Source organism: Limanda limanda, chromosome 3 (genome assembly GCF_963576545.1).
Source record: "Limanda limanda chromosome 3, fLimLim1.1, whole genome shotgun sequence".
Classification (NCBI taxonomy): Eukaryota; Metazoa; Chordata; class Actinopteri; order Pleuronectiformes; family Pleuronectidae; genus Limanda; species Limanda limanda.
This window is the reverse complement of record NC_083638.1, coordinates 31,075,872-31,087,816: the sequence shown is the minus strand read 5'-3', so window position 1 is coordinate 31,087,816 and position 11,945 is coordinate 31,075,872. Positions and strand designations below refer to the sequence as shown.

Genomic DNA, 11,945 nt, shown 5'->3' with positions numbered 1-11,945 from the left:
CAGGACCTCTGCCCTGTGGAGACTAGGAGATTGGACGGTGTCTCTCAGGTTTTTCAGTGTCATGTCTACTGTCTTGATTTGCCTAAACCCCAAAGTGTTCAAAAATACTCAAGTAGTTGAATCTAATTTGCCTGTCTTGCCCTAGTGACATAAATAAATGCACAAAACATACTGATTAATCAATGAGGATTTAGCATAAGAATTCCACTGATCAGTTCTATTTGTTAATCAAATCTGCCTACATGAGATAATGTGGGAAGTTTAAAGAATGAATTTATATATATACATATATTGCAAATTGTTAAGTAGTTAATGGCTGTGGGATGAAAAGTCTACTTCTGTGTTTCTTATTCCGAGCGCTGATTCTAACCAGGTGTAAAAATACAATGATATGTTCTCTCTGCTGAGGGGAATGTGAGTTCCCTTTTAAATATTTGAAGGAACTGTGTTTCTAAGGTAATATTTACCTTTCCAGTAAATACCATAGTCCTGTAACAACAACAACAACGTCACACCACCATTCTTTGGATAGTGTCAACTTTTTTTTAATATATATATTTGTGTGTGTGTGCGTGTGAGTGTGTAACCAACATATACTGTATGTTTGAGCGGTTGTTTATTATCTCACATGGAGACCAAGTCTGTTTCTGTCTTTTCTCACGTTAGTTTTGTATTGAAATAGAATCTTTGAATAAAAAATTTTAATAAACACATTGTGCCATTATTTTCAGCTGGTTTAGAATAATCTATCTTACACACACACACACACACACACACACACACACACACACACACACACACACACACACACACACACACACACACACACCTACACACACACATACACACACAAATATATACATTACAAATATGTCTATACATTAACACATGAATGAATTTGGATCTTGGGAAGGGTGATTTATATTCACTTGGTTGCCATGATGAACACATATAAACACAACATATATAGCATGGCCTGACAAAACACATTTATTACTAATGAAGTTTACAAATGAAAGGTACATTTAAATGATAGATATTCTGAGTTTATTTTTAAAAATATTGGTAATAATTGGTATTAATATTGGTTTGACTGGTCTCGGTCAACGATAAATAAAAGGTTGAAAGTGTGCTTTATGCAAATATAAAAATGTAAAACCTCAGAGCTGGGGGTCTTTTTTATTTGCCCCTTATAAAACCGGTTACATACACGGAACACTGAAGCTGCTGTTGTTAGATGATTAAATCTGGATAAACTGGTTAGGGGTGCTGACTGGAGACAATTCTAATCAACAACTAATTATTATAATTATAAGACTAGCCTACTTTTTCAACCTTATCTCTGAGACGATGAAAATCAGCTTCAGGGTGGAAAAACGAGACGCTGTGTAAATAAAAGACAACTATCTCCTTAATGTGGTGTGGTAACAGCTCAGATCAAATGGGGAAGTACGTGGAAAACATGTCTTCTGCATTTTTCGGGCATGTGAGACAAGTGCGCAGAGCAGGGCTCGGGCGTTTTGTATCAAACAAGGGGCGTTCCATTTTATATATCTGTAGCCAGGAGAAGAACCGTCCCTATTCTGCCTCTTATTGGCCTAACTTGATATTATTCTCCAAGACTAACCAATCATCATGCGTCGTTCCTAAAACTAAACCAATCAGAGGGGTGGTGGGGGCGGATCGTCTCTCACATAGAGGAGGGGAGAAGTATCAACTGCGGTAGAGTTGAGTGATTTATACCAATGAGTTTTGATTTATATGCCATGAAAAATGTCCGCTGTTGAGGCTGGTTGAAGACGCGTAGACAGGAGGGTCTTCCTGAGCCCACTGGGTTTGTATCAAACTCTCCAACAACACGGGCAGTAAGGATCCGTTCTTCCCACTCGGACTCGCCTCGTCCTCCCTGACAGCTTGTGTGTGCGTGCGTGTGTGCGTGTGTGTGTGGATTGGAAAGTTTGCATCGCGGAATCAGGAAGTTCAGACAAATGTTGATGTCCAACACTAATCTGAGTCCTCTCCGCCTGTAAGAAGTTTACTGCGCTGAACCGTCTGGAGCTCCGAGCATGCGGTGAGTTTATTGTCACTTTAGGCTGGTGCCACTGTGACAGCTCATGTTTTCATGAGTCGGTACGTGACGCTGTGGTTGAAGAAAAACACCAGTGGGCTGTACTCTGCTGCCTATTAGTTCATAGTAACTGTGATGTAATGCTGTAATTCAGTGTTCAAACTTTCTCTTTTTGATGGGTTTCACTGGTTTTAAATGTCAGTGGATTTTAGAAACGTCTCATCTTTTACAACATGCTCCAAACGTGTGGTTTTTACAGTATGTGGTAGCAATCAGAGTGACAGTGGGGGGTCCATTCACATTAATCTCAGTGGCTGGTAAAGCCCACCTGATGACACCCACCCACACATTCACGCGTGTGTGTGGGAGGATGGAAGAGAGGGGGAGATGATGATGATCCAGAGCTTGGGATGAAGGTCTAATGTTTTTTTTTCTGGAAAGATATGTGGCCAGAACACTGACAGTGTATACTGTAAATACTAGTACTTCAAGTACTGGTCAAATTAAAATGTAAATTTTTTATGCTTGTGTTTCATTATTCAGTGATACCTTTTTTTCAGTGCCAATACTTGCCAACAAACGCAAACACAAATTTAAATTCTCTTCTTTCTTTTTCTTTCTATTTATCTTCTAGTTTATTATTAGATTTTACTCAAATTTGAAAATATAATGACATATTTTTTAACTAGATCATTAACTTAATTATATAAAATTTCGCATTCATTTGTTAATTAAAGCAATTAAAGTATTTTTAAATTAATCTAAATCATGATTTAATTAGTCAAATTCAATTATCAATGCTAACCGATGTTCTGTGGCAGTGGCGGCCCAGGACTCTATCAACAAAGGTGATGTTGTCGATCACGACAACAGCAACAATCTATTCTCAAGTTCTGTGTACTGAGTCGAGCTTCGCTGAACTTTGAATAAACAGATGCACATCTCTTTGTGCAGCAGCTGGGGTGCAGCTCCATGCTTCTGAGTCCAGCAGTGGGTCTTTACCTACTGTGGCTCAACTGCAGGTCATTTTAACAGTTTCAGAAAGTAAACTGCAAACAAGCCTTATCACAGCAAACTAGTTTAACTTAATTACATTACATATATTTTTTATGAAATAATTATAAGTCTGTGTGTGTGTCTTACCTTAAACATAGCACAGTACTATTACATACGCAACCTTTTAGAATCCAACATGGCACCTCTGCCGTAAATCCTTCCTGTATGAAACGTGTCATGTTCAGTTTGTACTTCAGGGTTTAGTGATTTTTGTCTTCGTTCACTGCAGGGTGATAGCTGCATCCATGCCTCTGCTCTGGTGGTAAATCATCAGTGACTCCAGGAGGAATGTCTTACTGGTCTGTCGGCCTTCCCCAGGACTCCGGAGACACTCCCAGCAGCATGGAGCCACAAAGCAGTGAGTTATCTGCCTGTTTCTCATCCATCCCCCTCTAAATTATGTCACTGCACACAGCCTGGTGTGGTGTTAACGGCTTCAGGAGGGTTCATGAAGATTATGACTGTAAACTGAAATAAATGGATGTGTAGAGAGTCTGCAGCGCTGCTTAAATATAGCAAAAACAGAACTGAAACTTTGATTGCTGATAGCCACAAAGCTGCCTTTTGACTGTATGTGAGAACACTGAACACACAGAGAAAGAGTTTTCATACGCATCGTACTATCTACCTAGTATTATGATTCACTGCAACATATGTCAGATTTGTCAATGTCTCTATGTAGTCAACAACTAACCATCAATAAGTGTAATTGTAATGTGCAATTATATTTATATAATAATATTAATTGTCAATTTTCACATTGAACTGGACGTATTTTAATCTTACTTTTATGTCAAGTCAAAACTAAATACATTGCAGAAAGCTTTTTGTAAAACATGCATGTTAAATAAAGTCTTTAAATTTTGATAAAAAACTATTTTAGCCTCTTTCACTTAACAGTGAATCTCAGCCAATTTTCTAACAATTTCAACACATTTTAACAACTGAACACTTTTAACGCTTTCTTTTCTCTTGCTTTTGTTTCTCTTGCTTTCTTTTCTCTCGCTTTCTTTTCGCTTGCTGTCTTTTCCTCCTATATCCCACTGCCACTTTTCTTTGTGAGTGAGGGAAAATATCAAAAAAAAGCAGAGACAAAAACAAGTGATTACAACTGATTTAATGCTAACCAGTATCCCCGCTGCAAAGTCTCACTCTTAATGAAAACAGGTATCTGGATTATATAATTAATTTACAGCTCCTGAGTTGTACCACCACAAATACTGTGTTCTCAGCAACTGGCACAAACGATCTGTGCTGTGAGGGTTTTTGACTTGGTGTTCATGATGTCAAATCATTCATGCTTTTATCAAGCCAACGTTGTGTTCTGTGTCTGAGAAATTCCATGTGACATTTTGCAATTGATTTCAACGGTCTGCCTAACTTCTATACGAATTTAGGCACAACCAAAATTTTCCACCATGTATTTTGGCACCCCAGTAATACATTTTGCTGTTTCCTATTTTGGGCCCTTTTGTCATATCTGATCCACAGAAATTGGGCAAGCCGTTCATTTCCAAAGGCTGATATTGTTAAGATGCAGGTTCTGGTCATGGTCAATTCTCTGCAAACTGTGTAGATAGAAACGGACAGAGCTCGAGAGAAAAAAAAATCTTCTAAATATCTTTTACACCAAAATTAGAGTGTGTATGCTGCTTTTTGTCTGCTGCAGTCATTTGATCTGGGAGGGCGAGAGAAAAGGAATGGTACCATGCACATGGACAAATAGAGAAAGGGGGAAGTCTAACTTAAATTTGATACAAAGATAAGAGAAAGGAGAAGGTAATTTATGGATATATAATAATATATTTTAATATATAATAAGTATCATTTATCAAACAGAATTTCAGAAACAATTGTTGCAGCTTGGTTGATTTGTATGAAGTATTTCTTCCTTTCCCTGTTTAAATTGATTGAAAGTGATTGTTTTTGTGGTTTTCACATTTTGGTAATGACTTTTTGGACACTTGCAAGTGGTGATAGGATCCATCAGATAGAGTGTGAGTGTGCAGTAGACCTGAACATTGCCAGGGGGAGAGAGACAGGAAACTCAGAGGCTGGTGTCGCTCTTAAACAAAGGAGCATCATTCCCCACTCCCTACTGCCCCCCCCCTCCTTCTCCTCCTGTTTCAGTACCTCTGTCTCCCCATCCTCCCGCTCTCCTTAGCTAGTCAGCGGGAGAGGAACAGAGGGGAGATTATCCAGAGAACACAAACTACGATGGGTTAGGATGCTAAGGAAAAGTCACGCAGCAGTTGAAAGGAAACCATGAAAAGAAAACTGTCGGCTGTCTATGCAATGGTGGCACGAGGAAGAACAGGATTCGTTGTTTCGCTATGAGCAGGTTAGTAGGAGGGAGAAGCAGAGGGGCAGAGCTAAATGGTGATGGAGCCTTGTTTGTATGCTGCACATGTAACACGCACTGAGCCTCTAATCTGCTCTGTGCTACCAGATTATGGTTATTATATCTGGATCAGCCAGTGTGCTCTGAAGATGTTATAGATCTGATGACTTCTGCAGAGCTCATTAATGCTGCATCAGCTGTTTATGAGAAACCATTAACCTGGTTCTGATGCCATCCTCTGAATGCATCTCACTCATATACATGCGGGTGAGCTACACTGTGGAGGATTTTAGTGGGATATGTCCTTGCTGAGCAAATGTTGCTTTAGAGGCTTTACAGCGACCTCAAAAAGAAATATTACATTTCAGAGGTTTTTTTTAGTTTGTGACACTGATGCAAGTATATTTTTTCTGCGTAAATGAGACTGGCATTATCGTTCAAAATAATAAGGAGCTGTTTTGGGAGTGGTGGCTTCAGGCAATATCTCAACCTACTATCCACCTACTAAACTCTCAACAGTATGTGATTTGGTTGGAGAATGAAAGACAGAGAAGCTTTATATTTGTAAATGAAAGTAGTGGTTGTATGTTGAAGAATAACACAAACAAACATAACTTATAACAACTGAACACACAAAATGTATGTAAAACACACACCATCTGTTTATAGAGCCGCACAGTTAAGCGGTCCCTTCTTAACTCCAGTGCTTCATAGAATAAAAGAAGCCTGTGTGTGGTTGTTGCCCCCCCCCCCCCCCCCCCGGATCACTGAGTCACCATTCACAAACGTAAAACGGTTGAAAGAGATTGGTTGCTGTCTGTCAGAGCCTTCAGACTTCACAAAACAAGACTATACAAATATACAGATATATTTTGCTTTTGAAGTATCCAATACAGGGTCATTCCATCGAGTGCAAACATGAGCTGAGTCTCCTGCCCAACAGATTGCCCAACAGTCTGTGTTTTGGCCGTGAGTGCTGAATACTGTCCACGGTGGATGGTGAAACTGGTTCCTTCTTGTGGTCCAGCACCGAGGGAATGAAAGTAAAAGTGTTTGGTGTCTTGAGGATAAACTTTTAATTTCTACACAAAGCTTCTCACAGAGACTAAAGCATCCCTGCTCATATGTATTGGTTATTTAATTTACAAGAATGTTTTTTCAAATATAAATGATACTCGCGGCAGTTTTTCTGATACTTGCTTTTCTCAAAACATTTCTGTAGCACTTTTGCTTCCATTGAATAGATAAACTGCTGGAAACATCAGATGAGAGTGAAGCAGCACTATAGTCAAAAAGGGTCCTGGCATGAACAGTACAGTTGTATGGAAAGGTTTGGCTGGTAAGCCTATCCGATTAGTTGGGAGCCAGACCAGCTAGATGTGATGTGGCAAATCTGCCAGCATGAATAGATTTGATGATTAGTAAATCAATTAATTTCTCTATTGACAGAAAATTTACTTTTGGTAATCAAGTTATTGCTGAATTATTTAAGCAGACGTGTCAATCCTTTTTTTATTTATTTTTTTCCAACTCCTTTTATGTTAGACTTGTATCTAGAACCGATCTCAAGGGGAAGTGAGATCACACAGGCTGATCTCACTTCCCCGCCCTATAAACAAATACGAAGATAGAGCCGTAATGTTGTTTTTACCCAGTCTGAGTACACAAGTGTGTCATATGTCCCTTTGTGTGTCTGTGACAGAGAGTAAGCAAGAGAGGAGTTGATTCACTCTCTGAAGAAAGATTTAATCAATTTAAGGAAAGAATTGATCCTGGTAAACAGTGTTGATATTGTGGCGGTGGTCACAAACAAATCAACGATAAGAGAAAATATATGTTCGATTCGTAGTGAAACTGCTGCGTGTCAGAGGACGTCAGCTGAGTAGGAGGTCCTTTGTATGTGGCCCAGGACGGACTTGTATTCACACTGTTGACACATGTGGCCCAGAACCAATCCGAATGTGGTTTGATGTGATTGTATCGCTTTCTGATCTGATTGTGTAGGGACCACTGTTTGGCCGGCGCATGCTTCTGCGTCGTCAGGGGCACGCAGGCACGCAGCTGTAACGCAGGACTCGTTGTCATTCATGGTTCTCCAACCGTTGCGCGTGTTGCCATGCAATTCCCCGCCAGAACACTAGGCGCAGTAATGTTTTTTGTCGAAGTCGGCTCTTCTTCGTGTGTTCGCCACGGCGGCTCCGCAGAGCCTTTTTCTGGCGGAAAAATCCGCCGGTTAGTGACGGGTTATACTAGTGGACATAGTGTCGGATCTCTTCTGCCAAGTGCTCTTCTATCTGGTCCATATTCGTTCTTCTAAATCTTCCGTGGTTTCCGGGCATGAACCGGAAATGCGACTCCAGAAATGATGTAGTCAGCAGACCAATCACAGCCCTCGCGGCCGGGTGACGCTTGCAGGGCTTTGCCGTCTAGTTAGAAAAATTGGCCGACGCACGTAAGGACGTAGGAAGGGCCGTGAGGGGCCCGGAAGGGCTCTTGCGTCTCCGTTCCCGTGAAAACGCAGAAGCATGCGCCGGCCTTCAGTGTGACGACTGTGACGACTTCAATCCACCATAGTTTCTTTCTTAGTTCTGCTGTAAAATAAAAGATTGAATGAAGAATGATTCCAGTGTCCCTCGTATTCATTCACCCGGGTCTGTCACCTCGGTTTTCAGTGCCATGTCTATCCTTGGTCTCATGTTTTTTTGATATATAAACGAGTGTGTGTTATGATTGTTACATGCTTAGCTGGTTTATCAGTTTTCCTTACTTGAGGGTTTTCTGTCTGTGTGTTTTCTGTAACAGGATCCTTTGTTTAAATTGTGGCTCAAGTCCCTCTCATTTTTCTCAAAAAAGATTCTCCTCCTCTTCCTTACTCTGCTCCCCTTTAATCACATCCACTGCTTAAAACGCATAGCTTTTTAGTCAACACTTTTGTTTGTTCACGTAGCAAAAGTCATAAGTGTGCATTTCTTTTGATCTTTAAATCTGATAGACAAGTGAAAGGGACAGTTCAGTATTGGAGGAGATTTTGGCAGCCTCATCCCTCCCAAGGTCTTCTTCAGCTTTCAGACATGTTGGGGGAAGCTATCAAAAGGAGTATTGATGGTGGATGGGAGGCACATGGGGGTCTAATGGTTTCCATGTCTCAGCCTTTCTCATGTAACCTCAGCAGGCCAGTCAGACTCTCTTTGTATTAAATTATTCATAAAATAAACGCACTGGTCTGCAGGAAACAGGCACATGCAGCTCAGACAAAGCTAAAATAGGAAGCACAAGTGTTTGCTGGTGAGGTTAATAACCATAAAATGATGTAGAAGCAGAGACTTTATTTACTAATCTACGTAAAGTGTGTTGTAAAAACAATAGCCCTGAAAAAGAAAGCCAAGCTGTTAACCTACAATTTCCAAAAGCCAATTCTAAACTGACAGTCTTATTCTGTGCAGCAACATAACACATCTCTTACAGTTGAAAACACATGTTGTGGCTCCTCTTTGCACAGGACTAATACAACTTGAAGAAGTGCACTGGTGAACTGAGGCCATGCTCTGCTTGTTTCACATCAAGTGTCAGAGTTGTAAATGAGTGAATGATCCATACACGTACTGTGTAACAAATCGCCCTGTTTCAACCCCAGGGCAAAGTTACTACGCATTAAATTTAAAGGACACGGGCGGAGCCGACCCACTGTGTTTGTTGCACGCTGCCTGAACAAGTTAACATAAACGAAAAATCCCTAATTGGACCGATAACCTAGTTATCGGTCTTACCAAAAATTAACTAAATATATATATAAACGGAAAACACTCAAACAGGTTGCTTATTATATACTGTATTTACACAAAACACCAATAACCCCCCTCGCTCATGCCCGCAAACATTGGCGGACCCGTGAACATAAACAAGCTATTTACACACACTCAAACAACAATATTTTCCCACCCCAGGTCCAAACATAATCCCCAAACAAACGTCCAAAACAAAAATGTCTGCAGGTGTGGCGAGGTGAGTGCCGCAAACAAATCAAAGTCCACGCTTTCTCACCCCCTTCCAGTGCCCAGAAAATGTTCAGTCCACGATATAAGCCATTACAAAATTCTCCCAGGTAATAATCCCGTTCCAGAGAAAAAATCCTTTCGGTTGTAAATTATATATCCAGTTCCTCGAACCACTGGCCGCACCGCCCGCCCGCAGCTCCAAAAAAAACACACACCTCCCGGCGGGACGTCACTTCCCCATATTTAACACATTTCCTTTACAAAAACCCCATATTTACATAATCACACAAATAATAAACAATCACACAAATAATAAACAAATACATACATAGATCCACTTCCTCATTCCTATAGTTTTAAGGTGTCTGACCAATGACATATGTAGCTTTTTTTTGATCCATAAAGTGCACTGCGGTGACCTTTACATCCCCCCCCCCCCAGCCAGCGGCTTATCGGGACCATAGTAGGGTTTCAGGTCGACCACATTTATATTGTCCACCTTCATTTTGTCAGACACCCAACGAACTCGGTAATTAATAGGACCTAACCTTTTCTCTACCCTTACAGGCCCTGACCATCTGGGTGCAAATTTGGCAGAGAATTTAGCTGAGGCTTTAGACAAAGGATGTGCCCTAACCCAGACCAGATCCCCAACAGCAAAGTGTACATCTTTGCGTCGTGCATTATAATATCTGGCTTGTCTAGCTTTGGCCACCCCAACATGCCTTTCAACCTCCTCCAGCAAATGTGTGTGTGAGTGTAGGATGTGATATGCTGATGAGCTAGGTGCAGGGGACTGGTGTATGAGACGCTCCAGTGGGCCTTTGAGGGTGCGACCAAGAGCTAACATTGCAGGGGTCACCCCAGTGGTCTCGTGCACTGCAGTGTTGATCGCGAACCTAAATTCTGGCAGCCACCGGTCCCAATCATAATGGTAATTCCCCACAAAAGAGGCGATCATGGTCTTCAAGGTCCTGTTGACCCTCTCTGTCAGATTGGTCTGTGGGTGGTAGGCCGTAGTGAGCTTATGGGTTACGCCCCACGACTGACAAAGGCTAGCCATCAGCTGGCTTGTGAATTGGGGGCCTCGGTCTGACACCAAGTACTTGGGAACCCCCCAGCGAGTGAAAATGTCATTTTTCAGGACCTGACAGACTTTTGGCGTCTTAGAATCCTTCAGGGCGAAAAGCTCCACCCATTTGGTGTAGTAATCCACGACTATCATCAGCACTGAATTCCGGCCTTTGCTTAGTGGTAGGGGTCCCATGAAGTCTACTCCAATCATTTCTCCTGGAACCTTGACCTCTGTGGATTGGAGTTGCCCAGCTGGTTTCTCGTTGGATGGCTTATATTGCTGGCACACAGAACAGGCTCGGACATGGCTCCACACATCTTTTCGGACCGTTGGCCACCACGCCACCTCCAATATTTTCAGGAGGGTTTTCATCCTCCCTAGATGTCCTCCAAAAGGGCTGTTGTGAAAATAAACCAGAAACTCTGGCACCAATACATCTGGGGTAACCATCTGGTAATTAAATCCCCCGTACTTTGAAGGCACACCCCGGTACAACACTCCTTGTTGGTATTCATAGTGAATGCGACCAGGTGTGGGCTGCTCGATGGAAAGGCCAAGCTCTTTACAAAGTGTGTCAGACTGCTGGGCACTTTCAATATCTTGAAGGGAGCTGGGTAAGGCAGACCAGTTTGATTTTGGAACCGCAACACAAACGTTCCCTTCTGATAATGGCGGTGCCCGGGATAGTGCATCAGGGACAATATTACAGCAGCCCTTCTTATAGTTGACTCTGAAGGAGTAAGGCTGGAGCCGCAGAGTCCATCTGGTCAGGCGAGACGACGTTTTAGGGCAGTTAAAGGCCCAGGTTAGAGCACTGTGGTCCGTGAATACTTGGAACATCTCCCCCTCTAGGTAGTGTCGCCACTTCTCCACTGCCCAGACGACAGCTAGGCACTCCTTCTCCGAGGTGGAGTATCTCAGTTCTGCACCCTGCAGTGTTCTTGAGGCAAAGGCTATGGCCTTCTCCTCCCCGTCAATAGTCTGCATCAGGACGGCCCCTAGTCCCACGTCGCTGGCATCACAGTGCACCTGGAAGCCAAGGAGCGGCTGCGGCTGAGCCAACACTGGTGGTGACTGCAACATCATCTTGAGATGTTCGAAGGCGTCTTGACATTGCTCAGTCCACTCCCACAATACCCCTTTCCTCTTGAGGTTATTCAGTGGAGCCACAATGTCCGCTAGTCTAGGTAGAAACTTGTGGTACCAGCCCACTAATCCAAGGAATCTTTGGAGACTCTTCAAGTCTGTTGGTGCTGGATAGGCTGATATGGCCACAATCTTTGCTGGGTCCACGGCTACACCCTCCCCTGATACTATATGCCCCAAAAATGTTAACTGAGTCTGAAGAAGATGGCATTTCTTCACATTGAGGGTTAGGCTGGCCTCATGCAGCTTTTGGAAGACAGCATC

General features: G+C 42.3%; 1 protein-coding gene across 1 annotated transcript in view; it reads left to right on the top strand.

Annotated features, from left to right (window-relative positions):
- Positions 1 to 1,716: 1,716 nt before the first annotated feature.
- Positions 1,717 to 11,945, top strand: part of lrrk1 (leucine-rich repeat kinase 1) — a 64,162-nt gene continuing 53,933 nt past the window's right edge. The window contains exons 1-2 of the mRNA XM_061068502.1: positions 1,717 to 2,071; positions 3,354 to 3,482. Coding sequence (XP_060924485.1) covers positions 3,413 to 3,482 — 70 coding nt within the window. The 5' untranslated portion in view covers positions 1,717 to 2,071; positions 3,354 to 3,412. The remainder of the gene's footprint in view (positions 2,072 to 3,353; positions 3,483 to 11,945) is intronic.